This window comes from Plutella xylostella, chromosome 29 (assembly GCF_932276165.1).
Source record: "Plutella xylostella chromosome 29, ilPluXylo3.1, whole genome shotgun sequence".
NCBI lineage: Eukaryota > Metazoa > Arthropoda > Insecta > Lepidoptera > Plutellidae > Plutella > Plutella xylostella.
The window spans coordinates 4,608,895-4,626,847 of NC_064009.1; the positions used below are offsets into that span (position 1 = coordinate 4,608,895).

The 17,953-nt window shown below is 39.7% G+C and overlaps 1 protein-coding gene across 1 annotated transcript; it reads left to right on the plus strand.

Annotated features, from left to right (window-relative positions):
- The first annotated feature begins 3,754 nt into the window (after positions 1–3,754).
- Positions 3,755–17,405, plus strand: LOC105386427 (ethanolamine-phosphate cytidylyltransferase). Its single transcript, XM_048631667.1, has 8 exons — positions 3,755–4,075; positions 4,408–4,658; positions 4,974–5,040; positions 6,187–6,264; positions 6,620–6,779; positions 7,888–8,076; positions 15,574–15,732; positions 16,197–17,405. Exons 1-8 carry the CDS (start codon positions 4,023–4,025, stop codon positions 16,371–16,373), a joined length of 1,134 nt encoding a protein of 377 aa, XP_048487624.1. The 5' UTR covers positions 3,755–4,022; the 3' UTR covers positions 16,374–17,405.
- The last annotated feature ends 548 nt before the right edge of the window (positions 17,406–17,953 follow it).

Genomic DNA, 17,953 nt, shown 5'->3' on the forward strand with positions numbered 1-17,953 from the left:
CCTACTTAATGTATTTTGGTAAATTAAGTATTTAGTTATCATCATCATCAACATCAACAGCCAACGCACGTCCATTGCTGACCATAGGCCTCACCCAAAGCACGCCACAAAACTGTCACATTCGCCGAGCATTCGCCCCGAATTTCATAATTTTGATAAGGTTCATTTTTGTTTGTGTTTTTTCCGTATCTCAAAGTACAATCGACAGAAAAGGTTTTTGCATTTCTTAATTGATTGCATATAAAGTGATTATCATTTAACTTTTAGAAATATGTTGACTAAAATGATTATTATTTCATAGAATAGTATACTTAACTAGCCAAAGTTTAACCTCAGTAACAGTGAAAAGTAATTTACCCTTCTCATTGTTTTAGCTCTTACCTGAAACTGAAATAAACGGTTTATCGATGTACTTACTTATACTTACTATACTAGTACCTACTCGTTATTCTATGATACCATTTGTTGAAAATATTAGGTACTTATTCATTACCATAGAATAACGAGTAGGTACCTTCTTAAGAGGAGAGTATACATACCTTTACATACCTTTGCGATTTTAGCGAAATAGTTAGGTACTTATTTAAGAAAACATTTGCTATCGCTTGTACTCTCATGCCCCGGGCACGGGTGCGACAGAGATATACTGCAGCTCGCGACTGACAATAGGTAAGTACCTACTTTTCTGAATGAAATTCTGGTTTTGGGAGAAAACGTTTTACACTAACTAAATACTTACTTTGGGAAAATAAAGGAAATAAAATGGGAAAATAAACTATGGATATATTTTAATAAATATTTATTTTTTATTTATGTTGTAGAATTCGTAGCTTAGAGTGAGGAAATTTTAATTAAATTCATTTTCATTTCATTCATGTAACAAGACTCAGATATTGGTAGACACGGTTTAAGTTAGTAACATTAGAATAAAAATAACAAACAAACTACAGATAAGAACACAAAAACATTAACCTTAATTATGTTCATACATGAGTCATCCCCGCCTTACCTACTCCTTTGGTTGATTTTGAACAATTTTGAATCAGCTTCCTAAGGCAGTGGTCCGACCGGCGGCGATGAGCGAGAAACGAGTGTGCTTCAAACTATAAACTATCAGCTGCAAGCGAGTGTAGTTTCGATAGTTTTGTCGTCGGGCTATAACGGCTATCAGCGAGTGTGCAACGTGTGACGAGCTATTTGTATTTGCATCTCTTTTATTCACACAGAATGTTATATCTATTGTACGTTTCTTGGGCGAGAAAATAGTCGATAGTTCATAATTTACTCGCCGTTGTTCGGACCACTGCCTAAGGCACTTGTCTCACCGGCAACGATTAACGAGTAACGAGAAAAGCTAGAACTAGAAACGAGTTAGCGAGACGCGGGGAGCGAGTGCGTAGTTCCGATATTTGTGTAGCTCGGCTATAAGCGAGTGTGCGAGTGAGGCGGGCGATTACTGGCGTGTACTTTCAGATACGCACTGTAGAGAAATGACCACTGGTTGCTCTCTCGGCGTGAGTTCTAATCGCTTGGCGAGTATCGCCGAGCGAGTTTTATCTTTCATAGCTCTTGTCGCTCAGCGACAAACTAGTGAAGCGAGTGCTCCCTGGCAGTGTGAACAGTCAGCGATCAACTGTTTGTATATGCATCTCTTTTGTTCACCCGGAAAGTATATCTATCGTACGTTTCTTGAGCGAGAAAATAGCCGATAGTTAGTCGTTTTCTCGTCGTTGGTGGGACAACTGCCTAAGGATTGTTAGTCAGTGCATAGTCGCATTCGAAGCTGGAGGAGAAAATATTATGCAACTTAAAATCTTACCTGAATGTATGATCCATAGAAGCAGTCGATCTTTATCGTGCACTGGAAATCGAAACATTGAAATGTCTCGATGCGTATTTTCACAATTATGATATGCGCACTTTGTCATTTTATTGCGTTGGGCGTAAATCGGAGTCAATTAATCACAGTACTTATGCACAAGTCAGTAGATAAGTAGTCGAAAACGGAGTCCAGGGGATAGCAGGGGTCAAAACAGTACGAAAACGATAGGAAAACACGAGATATATGCGATTCGCAAGGAAACCAAAGAACGCATAAAAATTGTTTTTTCAAACCTACCTACGCATCGAACATTATTACGTTCTGTTTTAAGCTGTTTGTTCCTTTTGTAATTTTATATATTATATTCATTGTTTCCATTTCAATTGACTAAGTAACTTTTTACTAATATAATAGGAAGGAAAATAGTGTTCAATAATATAAAAATCTTTATTGAAAAGAGCGTATTTTTTTTATTAGTAAGTTTTTTATTAATAGTAGGTACTTATAGGTTTACGTAAAGTGGAAAACATCACACGTTCCCAACTAATGGCGCTCACTATTGCCATCTAGTGATTATTCGTTAGTACTACTACGTTAGCAAGTAAACTCGCAACGTCTTCTTTCAAAATGGATTATGCAATAATTTAAGATTTCGACAAAATTCTACCACTAACGACATCTTACGGATGATTCAAAACTAAACTATCTAGTTACAACCGGGCTAAGGAGATTGTCATTCTTTAGTACTTAGTTATTCTATGATAAAATACTTACTTGCTATTCAAAATATATGCAGCTTAATAAATAAGCTATTGATAATACATGCTACATCAAAATTTGCTACTGTTGTAAAAATCTGTTAAAAATATATGCTAGTAACAAAATATACTATCGATATTATACGCTACAACAAAAAACGCTATCACGGTGAAATGCGAATAGGTGAAAAGCTTCAAGGATTTTTTGATTTCGAGGTATACGACTAACAAATGCTATTAAGTACCCATCATTATGATTATAAGTCAAGTATACTTAGTTAATCTAATTATCAATCTAATCGAAGATAAAAACATCACCCCATCCCATATACGGCTACGTAGCAGTATGTACCTATTAATTTGTATGTAAGTAAGTAGGTACTTAATAATGATTGTGTGGGTTCCGCTCATCTGGCATAATCTTTATTGACCAAAACTCATTTCGCATAGCTCGTATGGTCTAAACTTTTTTGGCCGAACCATCACTTTGCCAAGACTTATGTGGCATAAGGCTCGTTTCGTCTAAAACTCTTTAGGCACAATCTTTAAACACCTAAGTTTCGTTTGCTCAAATTTATGTTCGTCTATACCTATGTATAATCTTGTTTCTCCTAATGTTATCTTAATAAATAATATATTAAGTATGTAGTAAATGTACAAATTGTGGTATTTTTCTCCTACATCCCGAAAATCACGATATTGTATGATCAAAAAATCGAAAGTTAACGACCAATATAATTATTACAAACCCCATGAGATCGAAACCTAAAAATAGGTGCGACGACGAGCAAAGCGAGGAGGAGCGTGTTAGGTGCACATGTTCATCAAAACCAAAGCGGAGCGCAGCGAAGCGGAGCGGAGCGTTTTCCAAACAGCGGAAACAATACAAGGCACCAGTTTGCGCTATGTAGGGAGACGCTCCGTCAAAGTTAAAGCCAAAAGAATATTATTACTTTGTATAAACCTATGCCATAGCATTATTAGGCTATTCAAGATTTGGCCATACCATTATTAGACTAAACAATGTTATGCGAAATAACTTTTTACTAAACGAGATTTATGCCATACGATTTTCGGCGTAACGAGACTTTGACCAAACGTTACTATGCAATACGAGATTAGGCAAAAAAATCTTATGCCAAAAAAGGTAGAACCTGATTGTGTATCTGAAGAATCAACAGAATGAAATTCATATCAAAGGAGGGTTCATGAGTTGAGCCGGCCTGCCTTTTCGTTCAATTTCGTATTGGTTCGTTCATTAGAGATTTGTCAATTTTGACAGTTGTCCGGGATGTGTCAAGTTGATTGGATGTGGGTTCGTAGTTTGGGACGATAAAATTGATTTTGTGTGTAATTTTAATTCTTTCGAATTACCAAGCACTAAAAGTTTGTGAATATTTATTGAAGTTTTGATAAGTGATCACGATATCCGGAATTTAGCAATGAGTGCAAATACTGAAGAGAAAAAAACGATTCGAGTGTGGTGCGATGGGTGGTACGTTTCAGTGATTTTTTTACACTTGTAAATATTCCTACAAAATAAAGCTTTTCAATTGAATAAAGTGCGTTATCAAAATCTGATACATAACAGTATTATGTTAATTAAAATAGCACTTTGTTTGAAAAATTATCCATTGATTTCGTGTTTTTTTTTCTACATTGTTTTCGATAATTACATGATGTAGTTCCTTAACTGCGACGTAAGTCTGAACTAAAAATAATTTAGTATGTAACAAACAATCAGTCAAGAATGTGTTTATTCATGAATGGTCTCACTCACACTTCATCTTCCATCAATTAGTAAGGTTAATTGATAAATTATTGCAGCTATGATATGGTGCACTTTGGCCATGCGAATTCGCTGCGTCAGGCCAAGGCTCTTGGAGACAAGCTCATAGTCGGAGTGCACACGGATGAAGAGATCTCCAAACACAAAGGGCCCCCGGTGTTCACACAAGAGGAGCGCTACAAAATGGTAAAAGCCATAAAATGGGTGGACCAAGTGGTGGAGGGAGCCCCGTATGTGACTACGCTTGAAACATTGGACAAGTACCAGTGTGATTTTTGTGTGCACGGTGGTAAGTTAATCCACCACTCAATGATAAAGATTTTTACTAATTAATAAATGTTAATGGTGTATGTTGCTAACCAACTAAAACATTAATGTATAATAAATTCATACATTGTAATGTAAACTAACACTAACTTGTCATAAACAATCTTATTAGAAATTTCATTAGTTAGTGCTAATGATATTAATATTTATGACATTGCATTATAGAAATATTAAATTCAACATTATTGTAAAATTTTGTAACATCTTATTCAATTTATGGACTGAAGGAAAAAGGGAAGAACATTTTAATAACATTTTTAATATAATTAAATTTCAGATGATATCACAGTAACAGCTGATGGAGTTGATACATATCAAATAGTTAAAGAAGCAGGGAGATATAAGTAAGTTTTGTATTATTTAATTACCTAAGTATATCCTAGATCAGGGGTCGGCAAGTAGTTTCGGGTAGAGTCCGGATACTGGTCGACAAAATTTTAAAAGGTCCAGAAAAAAACAACTGATAATAATTAAGTAAGTACAGCTATTTACCTATTACAAAAAATTGTGAGATAAATTGCATCGGCGGTCTTGAGCCAGGTTTTTATAGTTTGGTTCTCGTGATGAACAGCTAATTCGAAAAGTGTCTTCTAAGTGAGCGTCTGTTAAACTCAAACGATATTCGTTTTCCAAAAAATTTCAAAAATATGTTTTGCATATTTGTGTCTTACTAAACATAGTCGCCAAATTTTATGCAATTTTGATATTTTTCTGGGACATGTTTGCCCCAAAATTCTTCAGTTGACACCTTTTTATATTTTTGCAAAGACACATCTTCTTGCAGATCGATTATTTCCATTTGGATTAAATGACTATTGGCAGCAAGGACTTTTGCTTGGCAGCCACATCTGTCCATACGGCGGCTGCATCAACTTCAAAGGGATATATTGCAGAGATAGCTTGCCCATCTCTGCAAAGTCTTGGAACGACCAAAGATTTTGTAAACACTGCAATGTCTTCTTCAGCGTTCTCCTTATTATAATTATTATGGTCGTCGGAGAAGCTATAAGTACGTAATGAACAGAGCGCGCGCGGCGACTCGACGGCGCGGGCGGCGCGGCGGCGGCGGCGGTGCGATGTTTTTGATCGATATCGATGTTGTAAACCAGATTAATTAGATTAGTTAGTTACTAAGTTAGATTGGTTCAAAATATTACTTATTTATTTATAATTGACATGCCTACATTACAATATTTGGCGGTCCGAGTTTCAACCTTTCGCGGTCCGCAAACGGACCGCGGTCCGCCTGTTGCTGACCGTTGTCCTAGATAGACTAGTTTTAGGTACTGGTTCAATTTACTCTTTTCTACTTGTGTTGTGATGCTCAGTTCTCATTTGAAATGGATTTTTTAATCCATTTCAAATGAGAACTTACTTACTTTTGTAAGTTGTTCTTTTGCCATAGTCATTGAATATTCACAGAAGACACAAAGCTGCCAAGAGTGAGTAATTTAGTTAATTTTATCTAATAGAGCATTAATTTGTTTCAGGGAGGTGCCCAGAACAGCCGGAGTCTCAACCACAGATCTAGTTGGCAGAATGCTCCTACTCACAAGGGAACATTTTAAGTATGTTTCTTTTAAATTATTTTAAATCCAATGTGGAGTGTAAAGTTCAAGTTAAGTCAGTAGTTAATCCTACAGTAGTATAACTAAAATTAATGTGACCTAAGTAAATTCTAAAAAATACCTTTAGGTATACTTTCTTAATAAACTCAGTAGGTACCTAGTAGATGTTTGAATGATTTCTTAGATTTATTTCATTAAATTTATACAAATAGCTAAGCTATTTAGTTAGAGAACATTACAACTAATGTACTGTATAGGTATAGATAAGTAGTTCATCTAGCTATATCATGTCATGTATACCAATTTGTTCCATCAACCAGGGTAATACCAATCGTAAGTGTTGGTTTCGTTTCAGGAGAGGTGACAAGGAGTACACAGTAGCTCTGGAGCACTCGTCAAACCTCGGCACAGATTCCACCGCGAGGTCACCTTACACTGGCTGCTCTCAGTTCTTGCCCACAACACAGAAGATCATCCAGTTCAGCAGTGGCCTCTCGCCGAAACCTACTGATAAGGTGAGGCCAACTTATTTATTTTATTTACGAATTTCTGGCAGTATTTTATAGAGCGATTACAGCTGAATGGATATAATGTCGTAATTTTTTTCTTCTTCATAGCGAATTTCAACCTCGAAGGTGTAGGGCACCTTCAATCTATGCTACTTATTACGATATTGGGCTCTATCTATCCATTTGCTACCAGATGTTCTCCTTATATCTTCGTAACTACTCGTAACTACTATGTAATGTAGTATAACAAATATGTATAGGGCATCAAGTGGCGAAGATTACTAGATATTTTATAAAATATTTACCACATTGCGGAACCGAATCGGTAATACCTAAATATCTACCGATGATCAATATTTAGACAAGTTGTTTAATTAATAAAAATGCAAATACATACACTTGCGCTCCAAGGATTTTACGCTTATCTGCTATCATTGTTATCTTTGCAGGTGAGACATTACTCAAAAAAGTATATTTTAGCATTGCAATTATTATTACAACCGTCATGAGATGGATGTGATTCATAAAGAGTAGTTATCGATAACGTATAATCTTAAGTAGCAGGTATTTTTGCATCATACATATTACGCATGCTAGTGATAAGATTAAATAATGATTTAAATCTACGCAAGTCTGAAATTATACATTTTATATTGCTTAGAGCGTAGGAGGCATGTTGGGTGGCATCGACCTAAAGTTACAATAAATGAGATCGTGGGGTCAGATATAATTATGTAGCGCGTCCGTACGTCGTAATATCTTGATTACTTATTTATATGCCTATTATATACCTATACCTATGTATACAGCCGTGTTTTTCGAGACGTTTAGGTGGTAACCATTGAATAGATACTTACAATGGCTCTGTTAGTATCGGAGTTTCTTATTTTATGCAAGTCTGTTTCGGAGAGTCTTCACTTCAATCTTCTTTATATGTTTAGGTAGACACGAGATTTAAACCAAATGCAAAGACTATCACAGGATATACTCACGAGCAATGAAAAAGTTCCACTTTTTCCCGTGAGTGAGAAAGTAACAACATCCATTCTATCACATAATACCAATTTTCTGCAACACCTTTATATCTCTCATCTCACCCCAACCTTCTTCCTAGGTGGTATACGTAGCGGGTGCCTTCGACCTATTCCACGTGGGGCACCTGGACTTCCTGGCGGAGGCGCACGAGCAGGGCGACTTCCTCATAGTGGGGCTGCACACGGACCTGCAGGTGAACCGCTACAAGGGCTCCAACTACCCCATCATGAACCTGCACGAGCGCGTGCTGTCCGTGCTGGCTTGTAAGGTGAGGGGGTGTTGTGTTTTGTTTTTTGTAGTAGTATAGTAATCAAGTACCTAACTATCTCGTATGCGGTGGAAAAATACTTTGTATACAATGAAAAGCCCTAGCTGTTTTCTTTTGTTTTTAATCGCGGCTGCGGTTTGTTACCGTTAGGCCTCATTGCGTTATCGCATCATCGCTCCCATAAATTTTTGGGACATTTGGGCGGCTACCGTTCCTTTGGTACAACGCGTCGCAATCGCAACGCACCAATGGGGCCTCACCCTTTTATACAAAACAGCTATACCATGGACTATGTAATGAGCGGAGGCGCACGAGCAGGGCGACTTCCTCATAGTGGGGCTGCACACGGACATGCAGGTGAACCGCTACAAGGGTGTTCAATCGCTATCAGAGGCGCTGGCAACGACCTCTATTAGGCTTATTTGTAACTAATTGGTATTGATATCTATCGTCTGTGTTATCTATTTAGTAGCATATCTATGGCATATTTAGGGCTATAAACCTCTACAGAGGGTGTAATTCGTATTTGGAATAGTCAGGTTTCTAATAAGCTGTGTCAATGAAATATATGATTCATTCATTACTGGGACACCGTTGTTTCTATACCGCCGGACGACCTTGCGATTTTTCATGGTCCTTCGAGCCGGATAAAGCTACCTATGGTGCTGGTAATAAAGCTATCGTCGGCTAAAAAGTTTGCGAAAAGTGCTCAGTGCTTGTGCCTGAACGGGAGCGGAGAAAGGAGCCTGGCTGCAGTCGGAGACCTGCGGGGAGCGGCAACCCCGAGGACGAGCTGCGGCTGCGGAGCCGAGGAGGAGCCCCCGCGACGGCGCACCGCGCACCCTGCCTGGTGGCGGGACAGTCGACGAGCAAGACAGGTTTAGTGCCTTGTGCAGTGAGTGAGTACATTAATTTCATTGTTCTGAGTGGGGGCCGATCGGGTGAAGGGTACATTCAAGAAAGTCAGACAATTTAGAACCTTAAAGTCAAGACAAGAAAAAACTTAGAAAATTTACGCTTTAGTTTATGGACTTCTTTGTTTACATATTTTTCGCTTTGTTTACATTGTTGACTTGTCAAGAGTTTGTTATTTCAGTTTGACATTGACATTTGGATTCGAACATAAACAAACTTTTCAAAATTTAATCATCGATTTGGCATAGACTATTGTAATATCAAGATGGAAACTTACATTAAAACTCAAACTGACACTCAGAATAATATTTCAAGAAGTAGAGTCAACTATAAAAAGGCGCCCAAAGAGCGGCGTACTGCGGCTTATGTAGAGGCTAGGTTGGATAACTTAGAGAAAGATTGGACATTGTTCTATAATACGCATAGGCAAATGATAACCGATGTAGATGCTAAAATGTTAGATGCGTCTACTTATATGAAAGGCAATGTGTATGAATCAACTGAAGAGATTTATATCGAATATAAGTCTGAGTTAAAGGGAGAGTTGAGTAGATTGCAAAGGTTGATTCAGATACCTGCGCCTTCGGGGTCGGGGAAGCAGAGCGATAACAGTAGTAACATAAGATTGCCTAAGATATCCATACCAACTTTTTCGGGCAAATATGATGAGTGGGTTACCTTTAGAGATCTCTTTGACTCGTTAATCCGAACAAACGATTCTTTAGACGAAGTTCAGAAACTACACTACTTAAAGGGCTACCTTGTAGGTGAAGCGGAGCAGTTAGTCAGACACATCCCTATAAGTAGAGACAACTTTGAAGTTTGTTGGAAACAATTAGAGTCACGGTACAACAATAAAAAATATTTGGCAAATTGTATACTCAAAAGAATGTTTGATCAGAAACCTCTTCAAGGTGAATCGTCTGGTGCAATCAAAGAGTTGCTAGATACAACAAATGAATGTCTTCATGCACTTTTGAGTTTAGGTGTCGATATCAAGTCGTGGGACATTATGGTCATCTATGTAATCTCTTTAAAACTGGATCCAGAGTCGAGAAAGTTATGGGAAGCTAGGACCAGCGATTCATCATCAGAACTCCCAGAGTTAGTTAATTTCAAAGAGTTTCTTGAGCAACGATTTAGATCTCTAGAGTTTTTAGATGGTAAAGGTAATGCAAAGGTAACTCAGCCCAATCACAGTAAACATATAAAGTCACTGCACACAACTGAAAGTTCTTCAGTAACCTGTAAATATTGTTCAGATGCCCACAAAATTGCTAATTGTAAAGGTTTTGGTAAGGAGGATGTAGAGACGCGGCGTGAGTTTGTCCGAAGCAGCAAGCTTTGTTTCAATTGTCTAGCACCGAACCACACCGTGTACCTTTGTAGGGTGATCACACGATGCCGAGTGTGTCACAAAAAGCACCATTCTCTCTTACATACACAAAAATGTCCCGTAAGGTTGTCCGAGAACAAAGTCGAGGAAGGAGTTACGCCCTTCAATTCACCAACTGTCCCAGGTGAATCAAATAAGGTTGTTTCCTGTTCCACTAGTATGCAGAGTCAGGTTCTCCTAGCTACTGCTTTAGTTCAGGTCGAGTCTTCAGCAGGAAACAAAGTGCTTCGCAGTCTGTTAGATCAGGGTTCCCAAGCCTCTTTCATAACCGAAGCTGCCGTGCAGCGCCTGCGGTTACAAAGAGTGCCCCACAAATGTGTTGTCTCAGGTGTCGGTAGTGACAAGAAGCCTTCATGTGCTTCTAAGTATGTCGTAGAAATACAAATTCAATCACTACACGACCCTGCTTGTATAGTTAAAGTCAAGGCACACGTTTTGAGAGAACTTACAAGTTCTATTCCTGATCAACAAGTGAAGCTTCAATGGTGGTCAGAGTTATATCAGGTTAAGTTAGCAGATCCTACATTCGCAACCCCCAGTAAGATAGACTTGCTGTTAGGGGCAGAGGTGTGTGGCCAAATTATAGTCGATGGTTTAATCAGGGGCCCTCCGGGTACCCCATTGGCTCAAAACACAAAACTTGGTTGGATTCTATTCGGCCAAGTCACCAACGAATGCAAGGACAACAAGCTCTGTTCCACCACAAGTGTTGTTAATAATCATGCAACGATATCTGAGGATGATTTTCAAGGGTTTTGGCAATTACAGTCACAGCATTCTCAGATAGTCGAAGAAAAGGTAGAGGTAGAGCAAGAGCGCCAGCAGATGTTTACAGAAACTGCTGCCAGGGGTGATGTACTGGCGGGCTGTCAGTCTGTAGAACAAGGTTTTGAAATTCACAAACAGATGATAGATCTATTACAAACAGTTTTTGAAGCATTTGTCGCAGCAGTGGAGTTTCGCATCGTAGATGCAAGGGGGGAGGAAAATCACGTGAACTTAGTCACAGCTCAGACGGCAGCTCCGATCAAACAGATCTCCGTACCTCGTCTAGAGTCGTATGGAGTAGTTTTGTTATACAATCTGTTGATTGAAGTTGCAGAAGAGTTGAGCACCCCCGAACAGGTAGCAGAAGCTGGTCTAGAGTTGAAGTCAAATGCAACAGCTACTGTTATTTATTATGTAGGGTCAAAGAACACAGGAAACACCAATCTGAATCCGTTCATTGGTTCCAAGAGAGCCCTGAGGGTGGGAGGTGATGTTGATGAGGCTGGTGGTGACGAAAGGGTGAAACAACCAATCCACAGGCTCCTTAAATTGAACTTACGATTCAAGTATTGGGTGTTCGATAGGATAAATCGATGGTCGATCGACTATCAGAGAGCCCTGAGGGTGGGTGGTGATGTTGATAATGCTTATGGTGACGAATACTTTAAACAACTAATCCTCAGGCCACTCAAATTGAATTCACGTTTCAAGTATTGGATTTTCTGTGGGACACACCTTGATAGGTTTTATGTACGCAAGTATGTAAAGTACAAACAGACACATCAAACACCGGAACCAAGGGTTGGACATATTGTTATCGTAAGGAAGGATAATCTGGCTCCGGTTCATAGACGTTACGATGACAGAGCAGCAAGGCATGCTGGTTTGGACAATCTCACCCGTGTGGTTAGTTTTAGATGTACTTAATGAGATTGTCAAAAGATCAAGCACAAACTTTGTGTTTTCCCAGTTGCTATTTGTTTTGTTAAGTTGTTAGTTAATATTTTAAGTGTTGTCTATGTAATGCAATATGTGTACTATTTGTTTTTGTTACTGAGATTTGTGTACTTTTAGTTTTGTTTATTTCAATGTACCTATAGCGATTTCTACGGTTTATTTGATGGACAGTGTGTCCATGGCGGGCGGTATGTTCAATCGCTATCAGAGGCGCTGGCAACGACCTCTATTAGGCTTATTTGTAACTAATTGGTATTGATATCTATCGTCTGTGTTATCTATTTAGTAGCATATCTATGGCATATTTAGGGCTATAAACCTCTACAGAGGGTGTAATTCGTATTTGGAATAGTCAGGTTTCTAATAAGCTGTGTCAATGAAATATATGATTCATTCATTACTGGGACACCGTTGTTTCTATACCGCCGGACGACCTTGCGATTTTTCAAGGGCTCCAACTACCCCATCATGAACCTGCACGAGCGCGTGCTGTCCGTGCTGGCTTGTAAGGTGAGGGGGTGGTGTGTTTTGTTTTTTAGTAGTAGTGTAGTAAGTAGAGTGGAAACCAAACTCTTGATGCAATGTAAAACAGCTAGTTTTCTTTTGTTTTACTTGCGGCAGAGGGTAGTCGCTAGATCGCTAGGCCCGATTGGTGCATTCCGTGCATTATGTGGTCGCAGCGACGTCGCTTAAATAAATTTTGAGACGTTTCTTAGACCGTCGAACCCTCATTGGTACGTTGCATGGTCGCAGCGGCGTCGCTCCCATACTTTTTTGGGACGTTTAGACGGCTACCGTTCTTTTGGTACAACGCGTCGCAATCGCAACGCACCAATGGGGCCTCACCCTTTTATAAAAAACAGCTATACCATGGGCTATGTAATGAGCGGAGGCGCACGAGCAGGGCGACTTCCTCATAGTGGGGCTGCACACGGACCTGCAGGTGAACCGCTACAAGGGCTCCAACTACCCCATCATGAACCTGCACGAGCGCGTGCTGTCCGTGCTGGCTTGTAAGGTGAGGAGTTGTGTTTTGTTTTTTAGTAGTAGTGTAGTAAGTAGGGTGGAAACCAAACTCTAAGCAATGAAAAACAGCTAGCTTTCTTTTGATTTTACTGGTGGCTGAGGTTTGTTACCGCTAGGTCCACATTCTTGGGACGTTTTGACGGCGAAGTGACGCAATGCACGAATGGGACCTCATCCTTTTATGGAAAACAGCTTCACCATGGGCATCCGCTCATCGCGTTCTTCACTTCATCGTTTTCTTTTGTTTTTACTCGCGGCGGAGGTTTGTTACCGTTAGGCCCCATTGGTGCGTTGCGTGGTCGTAGCGTCGTCGCTGAAATACAATTTTGGGATGTGTCAACACAGCGAAACGCACCAATGGGGCCTCATCCTTTTATAGAAAACAGCTATACCATGGGCTATGTAATGAGCGGAGGCGCACGAGCAGGGCGACTTCCTCATAGTGGGGCTGCACACGGACCTGCAGGTGAACCGCTACAAGGGCTCCAACTACCCCATCATGAACCTGCACGAGCGCGTGCTGTCCGTGCTGGCTTGTAAGGTGAGGGGGGGTTGTGTTTTGTTTTTTAGTTTGTAAGTAAATTACCTACTTCGTAAGTGGTGGAAGTAGAATGAAATGAAAAACAGCTAGGTTTCTTTTGTTTTTACTTGTGGCTGAGGTTTGTTACCGGTGTGCCTCATTGGTGCGTTGTGTGGTCACAGCGACGTCGCTCACATACATTTTGGGACGTTTCTTAGACCGTCGTCGAGTCCTCATTGGTAGGTACATTGCGTGGTCGCAGCGGTGTCACTCTCATACATTTTTGGGACGTTTAGACAGCTACCGTTCTTTTGGTACAACGCGTCGCAATAGCAACGCACCAATGGGGCCTCACCCTTTTATACAAAACAGCTATACCATGGGCTATGTAATGAGCGGAGGCGCACGAGCAGGGCGACTTCCTCATAGTGGGGCTGCACACGGACCTGCAGGTGAACCGCTACAAGGGCTCCAACTACCCCATCATGAACCTGCACGAGCGCGTGCTGTCCGTGCTGGCTTGTAAGGTGAGGGGGGGTTGTGTTTTGTTTTTTGTAGTAGTGTAGTATGTAGGGTGGAAACCAAACTCTGTAAGCAATTAAAAACAGCTAGCTTTCTTTTGTTTTTACTCGCGGCTGAGGTTTGTTACCACTTGGCCATTAGGTAGTATGTTGTATAGTGCGATTTCGCTCCCATACATGTTTGGACGGCCGTGCCTTTGGTACTGACTGAAGCTTTAGTGCCTGTAGTTTATAATCGGGTCGTCGAGAGCTACAGGTCACTATAATTATATCATTTAGTTTAGAAAACAGGTAAAGTTGGATTTTATATTTTGTAGCTTGCTTGTGTTGGAGTCCACTAACCCACACTAGGCCAGCTAGGTGGACTAGGCCTAAAACCCTTCATTCATTGGGAAGGGGATGCCTGATGACGTGATGGGCTGTGATGATTGATTGAATAATCACTTACTTGTAGTGTTGCCCAAATTCAGTCTTGGTCTTGCAGTCTTGGTCTTGTTCTTGCGTTTTTGCAAGACCAAGACCAAGAACAAGACCGCGTATTTTTAGCAAGACCAAGACCAAGACTGACCGTGCAAGACTTGAGCAAGAACAAGACATAGCCTGCAAGACTCTTGCGTCTTGCAGAGCGCTATTTCACTGAGTAGTTAGGTGTAACAGTTCGGTGTATAGGTAAGTACGCTCAGGAATTCTATGAGATGCAAAAAACTGTATCAAAGAAAATGAAAAACTGGACCTATGCGCATTACGACTAATACCATAAACATAGCGAATAAAAAAATATCTATTAAAATCAAAAAGTAAACTTTAATAAATAGTAATAGACTAATAGGTAATTGCAAGACTTGCAAGACTCTTGTTGCAAGACCAAGACCAAGACCAAGACTGGGAGCGCAAGACCAAGACCAAGACCAAGACCAGGTGTATTGGCGCAAGACCAAGACCAAGACCAGGTGTATTGGCGCAAGACCAAGACCAAGACTGGCTAAGTCTCGTCTTGTTCTTGCATTTGGGCAACACTACTTACTTGGTAAGTGGTGGATGTAGAGAGAAAAATTAAACGATTGTAAGTACTTAAATAAAACTATGTTAGGTATTAAAATAAGGAAATTACATAGTTGATTTTGTGTGATTGTGTGATTGTTTTATGTTCTTTCTCTGTTCGATATTTCTCTTGGTATGCTTTCCAAAGGGTCGTTTTCAGGCCTCGAATATCGGGAGCGCGGATGAGGGTCGCGTAGTTCTTTTGTTTTATGTAACATGAAAAACAGCTCTACAGCGGACATCCACTCAAGTTCCTATGTGTACATTTTGTTCTCAATTAGGGACACTCGTGGCCGACGTCCTTGGCTACCTAACAATATAATATGTTAATCATAACCATTCTCACTTCCCAGTACGTCCACGAGGTGGTAATCGGCGCTCCCTACGAAGTGACAGCCGAGCTGATGGATCACTTCAAGGTGCGGGTGGTGTGCCACGGCGCCACGCCCATCGCGCGCGGCGCCGGCGGCACGGACCCCTACGCCGAGCCCAAACGCAGGAACTGCTTCAAGGTGAGACGAGAAAACATACAGACGAATTGAGAACCTCCTCCTCCGTTGATCCTGGGCGCGCGGCACAGCACCTTTATCAACGTCGATAAAAGTAAGTATCTATCGCGAATCGCGATATAGTAACGTTTATCAATGTCGATAACGGACCCGTGCAGCGGGCTCCGTACAAGGAGCACACACAACGATAACGTTCTGTGATACGGGGCTGGATTTTATCAGTGCCGTTCCTGTTGCCAGAGCAATGTATCCGACATAATATTGGTCCAACTGGAACGTACATTGATAAAATTGCACCCTGTGTAACATCAAAGAGCGTCATACACGCTCCGTACCCAGTGACCGCGGAGCTGATGGATCACTTCAAGGTGCCACGCCCATCGCGCGCGGCGCCGGCGGCACAGACTCCAAGATTTAAAAGAATATTTTAAAACTGAAAGCTGAAACATTTTATTATTCTGTTCCAGATAATAGATTCCGGCAATACCATGACCACAGAGGACATCGTGCAGCGGATAATCCGCCACCGCCTCGACTTTGAAGTGAGAAACTCCAGAAAAGAGAAGAAGGAAATTGACATGATGAAAGCTTCTCAAAAGAAAGAAAAGATCCTACAAAACGGAGATTGTAAGATCGAAATTTGAATCATTTGCTCTCAATATTAATTAGTGAAAATCCCCGGCTGGATAAGTTATGTATGTAATTGTATTCATATTTTTTTGGTGGTAGATGCAACCACATGTTGTGTTTGTATTTTTATGTAAGTGGTGTACCTACATTTCCTTTTTGAAATGGCTGTTCTTTATTCTATAAATAAATACCAAAAAATACTTTATGTAAGTGAGCTAATAATCTTTTTTGTTAGTTACTGCTGGCCGGGCAAAAAGATGTAACCAAAAATTATTTGTATGAATGGATTGAATATGATTATGTATTATGGCAATAGCCGAAATCTATAGTTTAGCTTTCGGCTTTCCCCTCTTGTTACAATCTTTAAATTATTGTTGCACATTTTACATCCCGGCCACGATTATATCGTTATACCTACTTATTAATTTTATTTATTTTATTATAATATTTGGTGTGTGTACGTGTACCATACGGATGGTCTTGGTCTTTTAGTGACATGATATAGCGATTTATAATTTGTCAATGGATTTACATGATTTAATGATTATTTACATATTTTTTGGATTATGATGCCGGGTTGTAAGATGTTCTACAAGTACAAACACAGTTATTCGTGGTTGTGCGGATAAGTAGAGCATTTACTTAGATGTTTAACTAAATTTTATGCTCCTCCATCGCAAATCGCAATATAAATATAGGAACATGTTTAAAATAGTAATTTTCTGATAAATTAATACAATATCTGTAATTTTTAAACTCTATTCCATGATTGGGTGTGTCAATAACGAAATCTCCGCCTATATGCATTATTTACTATACTTAAATGATTCTTACATGCATTCTTTATCTGTTTAATATATTAGGTAAATGTGATTATGTTTGTTTTTAAATGTTACGTTTACGTGTCTCAATATTTTACTAGTAAAATTTAAAATAATAGTTAAAAAGAATTTATTATTATTTTTGTACATAGACACAAAGCTTATTTTTACTATACCTATTATGTGTAAATTTGGTCCTATATAAATGTGTGTGTAAAACACGTATTTGCTGTTTGATTACAAAACCCTAAGTACCTACATGCCTATACATATGTATGCACATTAATCTCCCGAAAATTAACACATGCAGAAACACAAACGACGGGTGTACCACGGAAAGAGTTTTTGTGGCACCATCATCATCATCATCATCAAAAGTCTTAGCAAATATATGCATACCTTCTACTGGGTGGAATTTTATCAGTGTACCTACGTCCTATTGGTCGGTGAATATGTATATTTCACATCGTCATAGCACCTTTCACTATAGGGAAACTCTGAAATCGCAAAAATACACCCATACTTATTAAGGATGAAGGCCGGTATTGGTTATTGCTGTACGGTCATACGATGATGAGAGTTGGGAGTCATGGATAGGTTAGAGAAGTACTTATATTCCTTAGACAGACCCTAGCCATCCTATGTATAAAACCCATGATAAAACCATCCGGACTTTACTTGTGTTCCTTATTCGAGAGTGTCATTAGAAGTTTATAATGAAATCGCGCCACTGCGTTATCTGTACATGCGAATGCAAATGTGTAACAAACGCC

Excerpts from the sequence above, each read along its gene's own strand:
- LOC105386427 (XM_048631667.1), top strand. The coding sequence starts at position 4,023 with ATGAGTGCAAATACTGAAGAGAAAAAAACGATTCGAGTGTGGTGCGAT. Across the intron at positions 4,076-4,407 it reads CGAGTGTGGTGCGATGGGTG|CTATGATATGGTGCACTTTG; the intron begins GTACGTTTCAGT and ends AAATTATTGCAG. Across the intron at positions 4,659-4,973 it reads TGATTTTTGTGTGCACGGTG|ATGATATCACAGTAACAGCT; the intron begins GTAAGTTAATCC and ends ATTAAATTTCAG.